Below are 17,987 nucleotides of genomic sequence, written 5' to 3'. Positions count from 1 at the left end.
TGCTGAAATACTGAAGAAATGCTACATTTACTGTACCTATCCCTCAACAATAACAACTCCAAAAATTTTGATTATAAAATGCTTGCTCAGAAACTTAAAAATTTTACTGAAAGTATATGTCATTTGAGTCTAGTTTAATCAGCAAATACTTACGGTACTATAAATTTTGAGAGATCTTTCTATAAAATGTGAAAATGGGGCACCTGCCTGGCTCAGTAGGTGGAGCAGGGGACTCTTGATCTTGGGTTTTAAGTTCCAGTCCCAAGTGCAGAGATACTTAAATAAAAATCTTTCAAAAGAAAAATGTGAGTTTTCATCTCCTGAATTAATGCATGCTAGAAATGTATTCATTCTTACTGCACCTCATGATCTTTCTTCAAATAGTACTTCTTTACCCAAAAACCTTCATGAGTCACAAAACTGAAGATATACTACTCAAAATGAAGGCTTCATCGGGTGCCTGGGTGGCTCAGTCAGTTAGGCATCTGCCTCTTGGTTTCAGCTCAGGTCATGATCTCAGGGTTCATGGACTCAAGCCCTGTGTAGGGCTCTGCACTGGCAGTGTGGAGCCTGCTTGGGGTTCTCTCTCTCTCTATCTCTCTGCCCATCTGCCCCTCATGCTCTATTTGAAAAAAAGAATGAAGGCTTTATCATTCTCATAATCTCTGAAGTTGATTCAATTCTGGACACTTGCCCCAGGATTCACCCTTTATAATTATCATCCTATTACATGGCTAGTAAGTACATATATTTTATTTTATTTATATAATCTTATATATGCTGTGTAATATAAAATATTCTTTACCACAGTTTGAAATTCAAGAACATTCACTGATTGCCTATTTGCTAGGTGCACAGCCTATGAAAACAAAACAGTAAGTGACATGCTTTCAATAAACAAAATGAGAATCAAGTGAGTAATGATAATACTGTGAAACAAAGTACTACGGAAATTCATACCATGAGGAAAGGTGGTTCACAGTCAACTTCCCAATTCTATTAAAATTTCTTAACATTACCGTAACTGATTATGGTCAACTATGGGTGAGTAATAACAAAACTAGTATTACTGGAGTGAAAGTATAGCATGGTGGTTAAAAAGTGTGAATTCTGGAATCACATGGCCTACAAACAATCTTGGCTCTACCACTTACAAACTGTGGGACTTCCCCCTTTCCCCACCCCCTCCATGCCTCAGTTGTCTCATCTGTAAAATGAGGTGAAAACAGATCTACTTCATACAATGTTTTAATAAAAAGTTTATACTAGTAATTAAGCCATTAGGTTTAATAATATAATAATGTATTTAATAACCGTATCTACTTTACAGTCTAGTTGAAGATTCAATGGGGAAATACGTGTACAACATTCACAAGTGTTCACAGTGTCAGCAAAAGAAATCACTACTGTTGATATAAAATGGCAGAGAACCAACTGATTCATTAGTTGTCTTTGGGGTGCATTTCCCAATTTTAGTAATTTTGCAGTTACATAGAGTTAATTAAACATTAACGTATATTTCCTTAGGTATAGGGTCAAAAACAACAACTCTGAAGACAGCCAGAGTTCAAATTTGAGTTCACTGTTGTGTGACCCCAACTGCCCCAGTTTCCTCATATGTAAATGGAGAGATACCAAAAGTACCTGCAGCATCACAATATTTGGAGTGCAAAATAAATTATTACAAGAAAATCACTTCACTTGGTAGGCAGTACCTACCAGCTAGTGGCTATCATTCCTTTTCTTGCACAGGCAAGAATTAATAAGCAAGATGGCACTTTCTTACTGAGTGAAATATACTCGAGGATTGAATTTTCAGGAGGTTGAAAACTGCTTTCAGTAATCTACAAAACACACACCACTGGAAACCACTGGCATAATAACTTAATCACTGAAAAAGTACACCCCCATTTTTACCTAAAGAATCTTCCTTCGCATAGGTCCAAGAAAGCAAAAGGAAAACGAAAGCAAGTTTATCCCTCGCGTGGAAAACGGCACTGAAATACCTCACTCAAAAACTCACTACCGGTTTTGGAAGAACGGCTACGGCTAAAGGAGCACCTTGAAACGCTCCACGGCCAAGACTACGTCTCACAGAAGCATCTTTCAGAGCGCGAGCAAAGGTGTCTCACAGCGTGCGTAAACATAGAGATAACCAACAAAGCCCGTTTGAAAGGGTCTGGAAGAAGCCGACCGAAGAACCAGACAAACCTCCGAGGAAGCGGACTACCGGCTTTAACGACGATGAACTTGAGTCCTAAAGTACCTTTTCTATCATCTTTCGCTCCCTCTCGAGTCCAGCAGCCTCGAGCTGTTCTTCCTCCTCCAGCATGGCTTGGGTAATCACGGCGGTCTCGGGCTCTTCAACCGGATCTGGAGCCAGGGACTCTATGAGGGGAGAAAACTTTTTCAACTGCAGTCTTTAAACACTGCCAGTTCACTGGGTCATTACCAGTTCACTCCCACGTTGAACAACCTTCCTGGATGCATTCGAGGCAAAAGCTGAAGACCCACGGGGACGCCAGCATCAGCTCTCTCAAGACATCCCAGGGTCTCCACAATGTCAACAAGTGGCCAGGACCCAGTTTACCAATCGGGATGCTCGGGGAAATGCAGCTCCCCTGTGTAAAATCTCCTATATCGTGCACATATGTGCAATTCCGGGCGCCCTCCACAGCCTCTGCACCTCCTTTCCTTTCCAGTCTCTGCCCGGAGTCCGCTCTACTCCCCAATCTCGGCTGCCGCCTCCATGCTGTCTCCCTCCCCGCGACCCGGACGCCGCCGCCCGCGCGGGGAGAAAGGGTCTGCTTACTCACCATCGCTGCTCGCGGGCCGCTGCGCCGGCATAGCTGACACACACTCCAAAACTGGGTCCTCTCCTCAGCGTCCGCAACGGAGCGCGCTAAACTCTCTCGGCTGCCGCCTGCCCAGCCTCCTCGTCAAATCCCCGGCCAGGGAAAAACGCGCGCTTCTCCTTCGCGGGAAAACGCCATCATCTCGCGATACTTCGTGCTCCCCGCCCCGCCCCGCCCCCGAACCGCGGCGGCACGAGATTTGGCGCAATTTAGTTTTCACCAGAACCCACCTGGGCGACGGTGAGTGTTTACGTAGAAGTCTTATCTCGGGAAAATAAGTTAGCTTTCTTTGTGACACTGGACGTGTCTGCCCACAGCGGAGGGCCCAGTTTCCTCACGTATTGGATGATGGCTTTGAATTACACAATACTTTAGTAGCGCTCTTAATTTGCAAGGCACCTTCACATACTGGCTGATGTGATTAAGTCGCGCCAACTCATGATCCTTTAGGTAGGAAATCTGTATGAGTATTCAGGTAAGGATGTCAGAAGCAAATATTGCCAATCTCGCCCTCCATCCTTCGTGCACAATGTACATTGTGGGTGAAAACTGCCCAGAGTGACCCAGAAGAGAGCTCCTTTGTGGGTGAGATGGGAGAGACAGATAGGAAAGTAAGATTATGGCAGAGTTCAAGAAGGGTGTTTCTGGATAAAGAAGAACTGAATGTAGTGATAAGGTGAGAGGAGTGGCCAGTAGAAAAGACAGAAGATTCAAGAATTCAATAAGCCAATCATTAGAATGGGTGCTTGAAAGAATTTTGTTGCTGGTTTTTTCTTCAGCCTATAATTCCACTTTGTCTGCAGTTCCTTTCAATAAATTACTTGGCTCCCCTTCCCTTCTGGGAATTTGTGGTATACCTGCGTTACCACCTGTTTCCTTCATTTCTTACTCCAGACAACTTTAATGATTGTATTACTACAAAATTAAGGGCTTGCAACACAATCCATCAAACCATCTTCAGCAACCTTCGTAACACTCTGAGATGAGATTATTTTTATTCCTACATTGTAGGTGAGAAATCTGATGCTCAGAAAAGACTGACTTGCCCAGAGGCCTATGGATACTTTGTGATAAAACGGGCCAAACCCAGGCCTTTTGACTCTTACTTCAGTATTAAGATAAAATATAGTTTTATCTTGATTAATCTCTTAATCTCTCGATTAATACTTATTCTTAAATCCTACCTCTAACCTAAGACAATGGCTATCAGTCTCACTTAAGATTTTTGACTTCCCCAACCTATCCCCTAAAATTTTTCTCCCTTACTGTTGAAACCCAGCTTTTCATGGGGTTTTCCTCTAATGTATTAAAAATCTCTTCTTGTTCCTTCTTTTGAATTCAATTGTGGCCCACTTCCCAAAATCTTTCCTCCATCTGTTGCTTTTCTGTATAAATTCTGTACGGGTAGCATCTGCTGTTCAGGCTTCAATGATCAGCTCAAGGCTGACGACTTCCCTTCTGATTCCTAAGAGAGTAGGGAAGGTTTGTCCAAATGCACATGAGATGCAGTTCAAGGCAATTTCATCTGATTCTCAAAGTAAAGACATCTCATCTAACATCTGGCCCCACACTTGTTAAAACAAGTGCACGGGTACATTTCCTGACACGTTTGCCATCGTGCAGACCTTCCCTTAGAGTGGCTGTTCAAAGTCTGTTCATTCACTTTTATTTAAGGGCCTACATTTAAATGTCTCCTGGGTACCAGAAACATTTCTAGGAGCTGTACAGCAATGAACAAGACAGACAAGATCCCTGTTGATACGGATCTTACATTTCAGGAGTTAAAGCAGGTAAGCATGTGTAGGGGGTGGGCGTGTGAGAAGTACTCTGTAAAATGTTAGCATAGGGTGGTATAAGAGTGACTGGGTACTTTAGAATAGGTAGTCAGGTATCCGAGGAAGTAACAGACATTTAGACTGAGAACTGAATGTCAAGCAGCCAGCTAGCCCAGGGGAAGATAGTTGTATGGGAGGAAAATTTTTCCTCTACCCTACTAGGTTCTTTTGTCTGGTCTATTAATTAAATTGACATGTTACATATTAACAGGAGAAACACAAATTACTTAGTGCATATAGGAGTCCCACAAAGTTAATGAGAGGCTCCCTAATGGTGAGGTAATTGAGGCTTATATGCCATTCTACGCTAAGAAGGGAAGGAAAACAATTCACAGGAAGATGGCAAGAGCAAATGTTTTGTAAACAAATGTTTACAGTGTAGTGCAGACACAAAGGGAGACAGGGAGAACTTTTAACAAACAGGCCCTGCCAAGCTCCCCCAGTTTACTACACCTAGTCCTTACTCTAATTATTTCTGGTGATAGCTTTCTTCCTGGACCAGGCCCTCTATGTAAATTCTTTTAAGCAGTTGGGGGAGGAAGTTAAAAAACTCTTGTTGAGTCTTTTGGGCCTTAATTGTCTTTAGCTCAAAATAATCAGCAGGCCAAAGTGGTGCCTTCTGGGGAGACTTGTTCTGAACCACTTCCCTGGAAGTTGCACACATTAAAAGCTGAGCTGATGGCTATGGAGAGAAGAATCAGGCTAGTGGCTGGGTGCTAAGACATCTGCAAAGAGAGAAAAAAAACATAGATTATAATGAGGATGAAAAACAGAAAAGAACAAATCGAAGCACATTACCCCACAACCCATTAAACCAGTCTCTCAATCCTAGACGCAAATTTATAAAATCGATTTGGAGTGTCACAAAGGATAGTGTGGGACTAGGAGAACTTCCTGAGGTATACAGGCATACCTCAGACACTCTGTGGTTTCAATTCCAGACCACCATAATAAAGCCAATATCGTAATAAAGCAAGTCAAATTAATGTTTTTGGTTTTCCAGTACATATAAAAGTTATATTTACACTATACTGTAGTTCTATTAAGTATGCAATAGCATTATGTCTAAAAAAGCAAATGTACAGTGCGCCTTGCTGGCTCAGTTGATGGAGGGTGTGACCCTTGATCTCAGAGTTCTGAGTTCAAGCCCTGCATCAGGTGTAGAGATTACTTAAAAATCTCTGGGGCGCCTGGGTGGCTCAGTCAGTTAAGCATCTGACTTCGGCTCAGGTCATGATCTCACCGTCCATGAGTTCGAGCCCTGCGTCGGGCTCTGTGCTGACAGCTCAGAGTCTGGAGCCTGCTTCAGATTCTGTGTCTCCCTCTCTCTCGGACCCTCCCCCGTTCATGCTCTGTCTCTCTCTGTCTCAAAAATAAATAAACATTAAAAAAAATTTTTTTTTAAATCTCTAAAAATAAGTGAATAAAATAAAAAAGCAATGTACATACCTTAACTAAAAAATACTTTGTTGCTGGGGCATCTGGGTGGCTTAGTCAGTTAAGCATCTGACTCTTGATTTTGGTTCAGGTCATGATCTCAGAGTTCGTGGGATTGAGCCCTGCATTTGGCTCTGTGCTGAAAGCATGGAGCCTGCTTGGGACTCTCTCTCCCTCTCTCTCTCTCTGCCCCTCCCCTGCTTGCTCTTGCTTGCTCTCAAAATAAATTTTAAAAAAACTTAGAAAAATTAAAAAAAATACTTTGTTGTTAGAAGATGCTAACCATCATCTGAGCTTTCAGCAAGTTGTAATCACTGATTACAGATCACCACAACAAATAATGAAAAAGTTTGAAACACTGTGAGAACTACCAGAATATGACACAGAGACATAAAGTGAGTAAATACCTTTGGAAATATGGCACCCATATACTTGTTCAACATAGGGTTGCCAGATAAAGATCTTTAATTTGTAAAAATAATGCAATATATACAAAGTGCAATAAAGCAAAGTACAATAAAACAAGGTATGGTTGTACTGATTTATTCCAGAAATTTGGTGAGATTTACAAGTGGTACACTGGGAAATACTTTAATCAGAAGGTTTGTGGAAGCCAAGACAAAACCAATTGTTTTTAGTTCCTTAACTATCTCCCATCTGCATGTGTGTCTCATTTGGTGGGAGATAAGTACAAGCCAAAAGGTCATGTTTGTCCCAATGTATAACCTCTCTGATAACGGGCACGCTTTTGTATCTATTTGTCTTTTTCAGATTGTGGGGCATTTGCCTTAGCATTAATCATGTCAGCCAAGAAAAAGCAGGGTTAAAAATTAGGTGGAAAAAGGATAGGGGGTTCATTTGCAGTGGGATATTTAACAGCCCTATCAGTTCCTAATGATATGGTATCAGCCTGCTTGGTATGGGCTGAACAGTGAACAAAGACAGTTTTTAGAAGAGAGGTGAATAGCTTAATTGGGTAACAACTATATGTCCATTAGCAATAGGAATAATGTAGAAGTTAAGAATCCATGGGATTTCCAAATTGTGCCAACAGCATGGCAGACTCTAAAAGTCTGTGTAAGTAAGTATAGTTTTCCCTTGTGCCAATATGCCAGCTCTAGTAACAGCTGTGTTTGGCAGCTTGGGCTGATTTTACATTGGTAAAGAATATGCTTCAACTCTTTCATGTGAGGAAACTATTATGTTTCCCTGGAAATTTCTTTTCCAAAATTAGGTAAAAAAAAATAGAAGTACATCTAGGTTGTCCAAAGGGGTATCTTAGAGGTCCTCTCGTGGCTTTGAAATCATTTCTACAGTTGCAGTGCAATCATGTGAAATGGAGTGGGGCTCTCCATCATCAGGGAGGGGCAGTAAAATACTTAAACTGTTACAACCAGGGCTCCTGGCTAACTCAGTCAGTAGAGCAAGAGACTCTTGATCTTGGGGTCATTAACTCAAGCCTACTCAAAAAGAAATTGTTGGGGTGCCTGGCTGGCTTAGTCCGTAGAGCATGCAATTCCTGATCTCAGGATCGTGAGTTCAAGCCCCACACTGGAGTTAGAAATTACATTAAAACCTGTTTTAAAATCTTAAAAAAAAAATGTAAGATGACGTAAGATGATACAAGGGTTGGTCAAAGGAGCCTGTTCATAAGTGGTTGTCACCATATAGAGAAGTGCTATGCCTTATGAACTTTTAAGAGGGCAGACACAACATGACAAAATTAGAGGTGAACGAGGGAGCCTAATGAAAGCTGTCAATCCAGGTGGCAGCTGCAGCTATTGCACACAAACATGAGGGCATCCCTGATGCCACAAGGTCTAACTGGCATGAGAAATATGCTGTAGGACGTATCTGGGAGGCAAAAGGTTGTCCTACAATACCTGCAGCACTCCCATTATTTTCATGGCAGTATAGAGAAAAAGGTTGGTCAAAATTAGGTAAGCCAAGAGCTAGGGGCGTGGACAACGTTAAGGTCTTAAAGGAGGTTAGTGCCTCTGAAGGCCAGGAAATGGGTCTCTGGAGTGGTATGTGGGAAGAGGGCATACAGAGGTTTAGTAAAGCAGTAACATTAGGAATCCATTGGCAGCAGTAGTCAGCTGGCTCTAGAAATATACATCACTTTTTTCATTTTGGGAAAAAGAATGGACAAAATTGACTCAAAGCATTTTGGGGTGAGCTTTTGAGTGCCCTCCCCTGAGGTACCTCATGTCCTAAGTAGGTAATAGTTGTTTGCACCCACTGAAGTTTAGATCTGGGGTCTCTACAGCCTCATTCAGCTAGCGCCTTTAGGAGAATGAGGGAGAGTGTAAGAGCTCCCTAATTTGATTACAAAGTGAAAAGTTACCAACATATAGCAAGAGTGGAACCTTGAGTGAAGAATACAGAACAAGTCAGCTTTAAGGACTTGGGAAACCACAGAGGAGATTCACAATATCCCTGAAGTCTGGAAGTCTACATTAAGTGTCTCCCTCTAAAAGCAAAGGCAAAGAGTGAGTCAGAATTCAATGGGATTGAAAGGAAAGCTGAGCAGAGGCCAATTACTGTAAACCAGGCTGCATCAGCAGGCACTGAGGTGAGAATAGTAGCTGAACTAGGGACTACAGGGTTGTGAAGAATTATGGAAGATTTTATGACTCTTAAGTCTTGTACAAATTAATAAATTTGGTTCCTGCCTGAGTCAAATTTACATTCTTTCTTTACTGGCAAGATTGGAGTGTTACAGGGTGAGGAAGTAAAGACAAGTATACCCTGCTGCAAGAGAAAGTCTATTCTAGGCCCAATTCCTAACTCTGCATCTCTGGGAAAAGGATATTGGGCTAGTACTGATGGAAGCTGTTTATTCTTTTTCCAAGTGATGTGCACAGGCTCCGTACTCCGTAACAATTCAAGTTCATCTGCATGTGTAGCCCAGAGATTAATTGGGACTGTATGTATGTATGTATTTACTCAGGCACTCACTCACTTGAACTCACGACCCTGAGGTCAAGAGTCGCATGCTCCACCGCCTGAGCCAGCCAGGGACCCCAATTGGGACATCTTTTAAACACTCATCCTTTTCAGAAGAATTTAAATTGAGATAAATTTCTAGTAAGCAAAGTAGGAAATCTGGGGTTTGGTTTGAGGATAGGGAAATAAAAATGCCTTTATTACATTTTATAGTGGCATTAAATTTACATAACAAACCTCCATCCGAAAGGTGTGCTGGTGAGGAGCTGGACACTAGAAAAGCATTATGGCTGTTAAAGAGGGCCTAAGGATATTGGGGTGAGCTGGGATATGGGCAATGAAATAGGTTGCCCAGAGACTCCTCTAACTTGAATAGAATCAGAGGTGACAGGCAGAGAGAAATCCTCTGAACAGGTGGTAGAGAAAGTCACACCAGCGTCAATTAAGAAATCCAGTTCCTGGGACGCCTGAGTGGCTCAGTCAGTTAAGTGTCCAACTCTTGATTTTGGCTCAGGTCATGATCTCACAGTTCAGTGAGTTCAAGCCCTGTGTCAGGCTCTGTACTGACAGTGAGGAGCCTGTTTGAGATTCTCCCCTTCTCTCTGCCCCTCCCCACTAGCATTTTCTTTGTCTCTCAAAATAAATAAACTTTAAAAAAAAAAAAAAAAAGAAAGAAATCCAGTTCCTAATCCTCTATTTTAGGTTTAATGGTAGACTCTGGGTGCAGGTGAGGATCAGCTGATCCTGTGATTTATGGGGGAACTGTCCCACAGGAGGAGAAAAACCTTCTGGGGGTGATGGGTCTAGATAGATTGTTTTGTTGTTCTGTAAACTTTCCTTTCTCTTAAGTGTAGGCCAGTTTTTCCTCCAAAATTTCTTCCTGATTTTTTACAGTACCTGCAACTGCCTGGAGACAAATGGGAAGGGCTATAAGTAGATTCTGAGTTACTCTCAGAGTCATGCTTTTGCTTTTCTAGAGATTCAAGTTGTAAAGCAAGCATTGTTGCTTTTAACTGTTTCCTCTTGTATTTTTTTTTAACTTTTTAAAAAGTTTATTTTGAGAGAGCACAAGTGGGGAAGGGGCAGAGAAAGAGAAGGAGAGAGAATCCCAAACAGGCTCTGCACTACCAGTGCACAGCCCAGTGCAGGGCTTGAACTCACGAACTCTGAGATCATGACCTGAGCCAAAGCTGGATGCTTAACCAACTGAACCACTGAGGCACCCCCACCATGCTTTTTTTTTATAATAGGGAGAAATTTTCCCACTACAGCGAAATTAAAAGATTTCTATGTACTAGGGCTTCTGTGTTCAATGTGGTATGTTACTGAAAAGTCTGTATAAAGCGTTCAACTACACCTGGGTGGTTCAGTTGGTTAGGTAACTGACTCTTGATTTTGGCTCAGGTCATGATCTGTGGTTTGTGGGATCAAGCCCTAAGTCAGGCTCTTTGCTGACTTGGCTTACACTTTCTTTCTCAAATAAACATTAAAAAAAATTTTTTTTAATGTTTTTATTTATTTTTGAGAGAGTGTGAATGGGGGAGAGGCAGAGAGAGAGAGGGAGACACAGAATCTGAAGCAGGCTCCAGACTCTGAGCTGTCAGCATAGAGCCTGACACAGGGCTCAAACTCATGAACTGTGAGATCATGACCTGAGCCGAAGTCGGACGCTTAACCGAGTCACCCAGGTGCCCCTAAATAAACAATTCTTTTAAAAGTGTTCAACAAAGGTCTTTGGATGCTCTCCTTTGTGAGTGAAAAATTCAACCTTAGACCAATGCTAAGTGGGGGGAAATTCTCCAATATTGTTCCTATCAAGCAAGCCTTGAATATGAGTCTTCAGCTGAGCCATTTCCTGGTCATTTGTAGGAGGGCCTGGAAGAAATTCTGGCCCTGTTTCCTCTGTGTGTGGGGTTTTCCCCAGGGGGCTGTGTGGCTTGTCTTGATTATACAGTATAATCCTGGACAAGAAGAACACCCCGTAGTAGCCAATACAGCTCCTGTGAGTGGAAGTGTTAATGGTCACCAATCTTTCGAACTCAACTCTAAATTTGGTGAGATCTTCTGAAAGTAGAGGTAAAAGGTCTTTGTAATTTAAAAGGTCTGCTGTTGTCCAGGGAACATGAATTCTTTGCAGTGGAGGTCAGGATACTTCGGCAAAATACACTGCATAGGAATGCCTGAAGCTGGCAGAGACTGGATATAGAGACCTGGAAACTAGGAGGAGTTATAAGAATAGTAAAGACAGCCCTTCTTAGGTGCCCACTGCCCTTCTTAGGTGCTTGTGCTACATTTGCTTCCTGGCTTCTTTTAGTATTAACATAAGTAACCTGTACACCCTGGGCCTGGAGATCAAGCCAGAGTGCTCTTTGTAAATCTTGTAAACAAAAGGAAGTTAAAGCAGGCAACTGGGTATTTAATGGATTTTCTGGAGAAACTGGAGAAGTTTTAGGATCTAAGAGAATTGGCTGAGGAGATGGTGTAGGGCTTTGAGAGGTGGGCTTAGACCCTGGGCTCAGAGATACAAAAGATCTTCTGAAGGGTCAGGGAAAGTCAGACATAAAAGGGCATATGAAAGGGAGGAGAAGGGAAGATTTACATAAGATGTGGTCTTTAATTTTTGTTCGAAGTTCAATTTCTGTTCTTTCCTCTTATTAAGGGAATTCCTAAAGCTAGCTGTTATACTTCTTGTGTCCTCTTTTCAATTTGGTCTTCCCATAGGTACCAATAAAAGAGCTGTTTAGGATGAGAACTCTCTAAAAATTTTTCAATTGTAAAAGCTTTTGCAGTTCAAGAAATCCATCATCTAGCCATTGATGAGTAAGACCTTCAAAGATATATTTGTTATAATAGCAACTCCATTCAATAAGCCTTTTTGTGGAATAACTCAGAGGTAACTCTTTGAGATTAGAATAAATTGTTACCACGAACACAATAGGCATCCCTGGAGCAGGTGCAGAAGATGCAGCCCCCGTGATCCAAAACATTCACTCCGAAGATAGTCTAGGAAAGTAAAGCTCCTCATCACAGGGTTAGAGGCATTAAGAACTGCATAGTGGAAACAGTGTCTTGGTTTCCCACAAGAGGTACTTCCAATCATAGACTCACTAATCTGTGACACGGAGCAGGCACTTCTGGAATCCGATTTTTTCCAGCACCAACAAAACAATGAAGGCTGAGATGACAAAGCCCCTTATGATACACTTGTCTGAAGCTGACAAAGTCAGATGAAGAGAATGCTGCTTATGACTTTGTAACTGGGAACCCCAGTCTATTCAACCGTCCACCAAGATGCATATTGGTACACGTACCTCCCAGCTGCCAGAGACCAGAGACAATATTCTCACTGGTCACAAAGCCAAGCTTTCAAGACACAGTACAAGACAAAAGGAAAACTTCACCTGGTTTTCCTCTTGTGCATATTAACAGCTTTAGCTAATCCCTGGTGTTTTAATTTTATTTCAGTTTATTTATTTATTTAGAGAGAGCACATGCATGCGTGCACACAAGTGGGGAGGGACAGAGAGGAGAGACAGAATCCCAAGCAGGCTCCACGCTATCCACAGAGCCCGATACGGGGCTCAAACCCATGAACTGAGATCATGACCTAAGCCGAGATTAAGAGTCGGATGCTTAACTGACTGCGCCACCCAGGCACCCCTAATCCTTGGGTTTCTCGGAGCCAAACTCCCCTGGGTTGGGGACTGTGTGGTGTTTCACAGTGTACCTTGTTGCACAGATTATTTCCTTGAGGTTGGCAGGTGACCTGGTGTCAATGCAACCCATTCAGTAACCAACTTATCCTAACACAGGTGTCTTTGAGTTAGTTGGAGAGCACCCTAACAGCTCCAAAGTGCTTGACTTGTGCCCACCAATTTTGTAGCTTTGGCTTCAAAGATGTCCCTTATCAGGAGCCTTTACCTCATGTGCCCATTAGCTCACAACGGTTTGTCTAAACAGATGCTGGTCTGGTGACAATTGTGAACTCACCAGTCTACAATGCTGGCTTGAACAGCCAACTTATGGGCCTATGCCAAAGATAGATGGAAACAAAGAAAAACAGTGACCATCTCTGGGAGGAAAAGGATCAATAAAAATCAAGAGTACTCACAATAAATCTTTACCAGAGTTGCTATGCCAAAGGAACTAGTTTCACAAATAATTCCTCCTGCAAATCTAAATTTAGAAACGGACAAGAAAGGACTCTTGCTTCCACCAAACCCTGCAGGCAAAGATCCAGGAGATGGATGTGGTATGAATTCTTACCTTCTGCCAGTTTTTTGTTTTTTGTTTTTTGTTTCCAGAGATCCCAAGATCTCTCAGCTGCAGCAGCCTCAGAGCGAAGTGTTCAGCCAGTGAAGTTTCTTCCTTCGTGGTAGCCAGCTATAGGGGAAGAATAATTTTTCCTCTACCTTTCTAGGTTCTTTTATCTGGTCTACTAATCAAATTGGCATATGACAGATTAACAAGAGGAAAACAAATTTAATTACTTATATACATACAGAAGCCCCACAGTGAAATCGAGAGTCTCCCCAATAGTCAGGCAATTGAGGCTTACAAACCATTTTGAGCTAAGAAGAAGGGGAGGGGGTCTGGGACTTCAAAGGGAAGGAAGACAATTCACTTGAAGATGGGAACAGCAAATGTTTGGTAAACAAATGTAAGCCATGCCATGCAGAGGGAAAGAGACACAGAGAGAACTTTGAACAAACAGGTCCTGCACCAAGTTCCCCACAGCTTACCAGGTTACCATCTCTAGTCCATACTCTTTGTACCTATCTTTGGTGATAACGTTCTTCCTGGACCAGGCCCTGTATCTAAATTCTTTTAGGCAGTTGATGGAGAAGGTATAAAAACAAAAAACAAAAAACAAAAAAAACAAAAACCTCTTCTGAACTCTTTTGGGCCTTGTCTTCAGCTCAAAATAATCAGCATGCAAAGTTGGCACATTCTGGGAAGGTGTGTTCTGAATCCCTCATAGTCCACGTAGAAGCTACAGCTAGTGCAAAAAGACTAAGGCAGGAACAAGCTCAGGCATGTTTGAGTATTAGGAAGTGGCCAGTATGACTGAAGCAGAGTTGGCACGAGGGCAGGACACAAAAGTCAGAGGTAGACTGTCCAGATGAGGCATCAATATTTTTTTCTAAGATGTTACAAGTCATTATTTTTCCCCACCCCCATAAAATGTCTTTCTCTTTTAGAAATCCTTTTCATATTAATGGATTCACCCATCCACCCAATTGTAGAAGTGGAAAAAAATTCAGAAATCAAAAAACAAAACCATGCCCCCTTGCTGACACTAGATGGCCCCACTTCCTATCTACCTAAGTAAACAATTGCTACAGACAGAACTCCCCTTTCAGATTCCCAACACCAAATTTACAAACCTACTTTCATATGATCTGAACACCATTTCCACTTTCCCTTATGTCATACTCTGCATCCATTTCCCTGCAGCCTACTCACGAATCTTAGATTACATATTATCCCACTATTTCTCAAACCTCTACTGAATATCTCCCATTAATATTTAAATGCTTAACATTAAATACTTCACTTTCATCTTTAAAAAAGGAAAGAGGCAACTTCCTTTCTTCCCTACCAGTTATTTACTATCTGCTCTCTCTTTCCCTTTACAGCTAACTTTAGAATTATCTACACTAGCAATCTTATTTCCTTGCCTCCCACTGATTCTTCAACCATTTGTCTGGCTGCTACACTCAATATATACCAAACTAACTAGGGAAATGAATGATCTACACACTGCTAAATTTAATGGACATGTCTCAATCCCTGTCTCAACCTCAATGCCACCTGACACTATCAATTACTCCTTTATGGAAACTCCTTTATGATTGTCTCTTGTTTTTTCTGACCCCAGCACTCTCCTGATATTCCTATTTCTGACATCTCTTAGCTCAGTCTCTTTCACCCAACCTTTAAGTGAACTTTCTGAATGAACCAGAAATCATCTGAGTTGGGTTTCTACCTAAGTGCATAATCTAATGGGAATATTTATTTTAGAGAGAGAGTTTGTGTGTGTGTGTGTGTGTGTGTGTGTGTGTGTGTGTGTGCGTGAACAAGGGAGAGAGGCAGAAGACGAAGAGGGGAGAGGAAGAGGGATAGAGGGAGAAGGGAGAGGGAGAGGGAGAGGCAGAGGCAGAGGCAGAAGCAGATGGAGAGAATCCTAAGCAGGCTCCATGCCCAGTGTGGAGCCCAACACAGAGCTCGATCTCATGCCTCTGAGATCAAGACCTGAGCAGAGAGGTGCCTGAGTAGCTCAGTTGGTTAAGCGTCAGACTCTTGATTTCAGCTCAGGTCATGATCTCGGGGTGGGTGGGTTTGAGCCCCACATCAGGCTCCACACTGACAGTGCAGAGCCTGCTTGAGATTCTCTCTCTCCCTCTCTCTGCCCCTCCTGTGCTCTCTTTCTCTCTCTCTTTCAAAATAAATAAACTTTAAAAGGAAAAAAAAAAGTTAAAAAAAAAAAAAAGACCTGAGTCAAAAACAAGATTTGGACATGTAACCAACTAAGCCACCCAGGTGCCCTAACAGAAATATTTTAAGTGAAAGGTAAGTTCACTGAAGAATGGCCTAAAATAAAAATCTTTTCATCCAATTGTCATGACTAATGCCAAACACTATTTTGAGCACTAGCAATTCAGTGGTAAACAAAGACAATGTTTCTGACCTCAGAGTTGACACTTCAGTGGAAACAACAAATAAGGAATAAAACAATGTCAGGCAGGGGAGCCCTGGTGGCTCAGTTGCTTAAGCATCAAACTCTTGATCTCAGGGTCATGAGTCAAGCCCTGCGTTGGGCTCCACACTGGGCATGGAGCCTACTTTAAAAAACAAAACAAAACAAAACAAAAGACAGGTAGTGGTAAGTGATAGGATAAAGAAATACGAAGCTGAGGAAGGTCATGAGAATGACAGAGGATGGATATTTACACAAAGGTACAACTCTGAGGAGGTGATATTAAGCAGGAACCTGAATGAAAAGAGAACATAAGCCATACAAAGACCTAGGTAAAAAGCATTTCAGAGGGAACAGCAAGAATGAAAGCCCTTAGGTAGATAGGAGGTTGGCAAATTGAGAAATGGCAAGAAACCATTAGGTCTGCAGTAGAATTAATGAGGTTGAATGGTAGTTGAAATTGCAGAGACAGGCAGAGACCACAACAGATAGGACTTTGTAGAGCAGAGTAAAAAAGTTTGGATTTTAATTATGAGGAATGTCACTAGAGGGTCATGAGCAAGAAATGATAGGATTTGATTTGCATTTTTTTTTCAGTTATTTTACCTCTTTTGAGAGAAAGAGCAGGAGCATGTGAGAGAGCCTGTGCGAGAGTGTGTGCACGAGTGGGGAAGGGTTGGGGAGAGACAAGCAGTCTGCACGCTCGGTGTAGAGCCCAACTCAGGGCTCGAACTCACAGATGGGGAGATCATGACCTGAGTAGAAATCAAGAGTCAGACACTTAACCGACTGAGCCACCCCAGGTACCCTTGATATGCATTAAAAAAAAAATTTTTTTTAAATAATCTCTACACCTAATGTGGGGCTTCAGCCCACAACCTCAAGTGTCACACACTCTACTGAGCCAGCCAGGTGCCCCTGATTTGCATTTTTAAAGGAGTGTAAAACATGTAGTCTAACAAGTTTTATGAGAACTGTTTACTTTTTTATGTTTGTTTATTTTTGACAGAGAGAGCGCGCGCGCGCGCGCGCAAGAGAGGGGGAGGGGCAGAGAGAGAGAGGGAGACACAGAATCTGAAACAAGCTCCAGGCTCTGAGCCGTCCGCACAGAGCCTGATGCAGGGCTCGAACTCACAGACCCCAAGATCATGACCTGAGCCGAAGTCGGACGCTCAACCGACTGAGCCACCCAGGTGCCCGAGAACTATTTACTTTTCAAGGGCTCACATAAGTGGCCTTCAAAATCAAATCAGAAGAAATACTACAAGTAATGGGATATTTCCTTAGTGCACTATAATTTATTTAAAAATCACTTGGTATACATTAAGAATAGAACTCTATCATTCAAACACTTTTCAACTTATCTTCTCAGGAATCTTACGTACAATCTACAAGGTTTTAATCAAGTAAATACTTTCCTTTCAAAATTTCTTAAGGTGCTAGGGGCACCTGGGTGGCTCAGTCAGCTAAGTGTCCAACTTCGGCTCAGGCCATGATCTCACGGCTCGTGGGTTTGAGCCCCACGTCAGGCTCTGTGCTGACAGAGCCTGGAGCCTGCTTGGGATTCGATGCCTCTGTCTCTCTGCCGCTCCCCCACTCACGCTCTGTCTCTCTCAAAAATAAACATTAAAAAAATTAAAAAATATATATATATACATGCTAAAATTAAAAGGCTTTGCAATTTATGTAATAATCAAAATACATCATTTACTTACAACATTATCAATAGTGCCTAGATCAGGAAAAACTGAAGCTTCACTTTCTGGTTTTATAGTATCATTATGTATGATACTTTGCCTGAAGATGAAAAAAATGAGAACATACATGCACCGCTGTCAATTTTATATACTTTTTCAAATCTGTATATCATTTACATTTTTATTACAAAAGTGACTCTCCAAATATATTGCAATAGTACAAAAGTCAAGTTACCTTAAATAAAACCATAAAGTACTGTTTACTTAAATGTTCAACAAATGAAAACACTTTGCAATTTTTTTAAAAGTCAAATCTTCTGGCATTTATTAGAAAACAAGCTCAACCCACAGGATGATATGCAAATAATAAAACCACATTAAATGGTAGAATGTTTGGAAAGAAACGCAATTTTGCTAACTTCCCAAGCCTTGCAACTTTATTTAGTCTATCAAAATATTAAGAGGCAATGCTTAGCAGGGCTTAGCAAATGTTCCCACTCTCATTTAAAGTACC

At 41.8% G+C, this 17,987-nt stretch overlaps 2 protein-coding genes across 3 annotated transcripts in view; both read right to left on the bottom strand.

Annotated features, from left to right (window-relative positions):
• Window positions 1-5,290, bottom strand: part of HELLS (helicase, lymphoid specific) — a 39,410-nt gene extending 34,120 nt beyond the window's left edge. Inside the window, exons 1-3 of one of the 2 annotated variants that reach the window (XM_053207703.1) lie at window positions 5,155-5,290; window positions 2,817-3,314; window positions 2,267-2,388 (exon numbers count right to left, since the gene is read on the bottom strand). In XM_053207703.1, the coding sequence (XP_053063678.1) occupies window positions 2,267-2,388; window positions 2,817-2,847 (153 nt within the window). In that variant the 5' untranslated portion in view covers window positions 2,848-3,314; window positions 5,155-5,290. Of the gene's footprint in view, window positions 1-2,266; window positions 2,389-2,816; window positions 3,315-5,154 lie in introns of those variants that run through there. The other variant, XM_015061916.3, reaches the window with a different exon arrangement.
• A 665-nt stretch (window positions 5,291-5,955) lies between these two features.
• Window positions 5,956-17,987, bottom strand: part of TBC1D12 (TBC1 domain family member 12) — a 135,609-nt gene continuing 123,577 nt past the window's right edge. The window contains exons 12-13 of the mRNA XM_053207707.1: window positions 17,492-17,573; window positions 5,956-13,459 (exon numbers count right to left, since the gene is read on the bottom strand). Of these exons, the coding sequence (XP_053063682.1) occupies window positions 13,259-13,459; window positions 17,492-17,573 (283 nt within the window). The 3' untranslated portion in view covers window positions 5,956-13,258. The remainder of the gene's footprint in view (window positions 13,460-17,491; window positions 17,574-17,987) is intronic.

This window comes from Acinonyx jubatus, chromosome D2 (genome assembly GCF_027475565.1).
Source record: "Acinonyx jubatus isolate Ajub_Pintada_27869175 chromosome D2, VMU_Ajub_asm_v1.0, whole genome shotgun sequence".
Taxonomy (NCBI): Eukaryota; Metazoa; Chordata; class Mammalia; order Carnivora; family Felidae; genus Acinonyx; species Acinonyx jubatus.
Note: the sequence above shows the minus strand (reverse complement) of the source record. Positions and strands in the feature narration are given on the sequence as shown.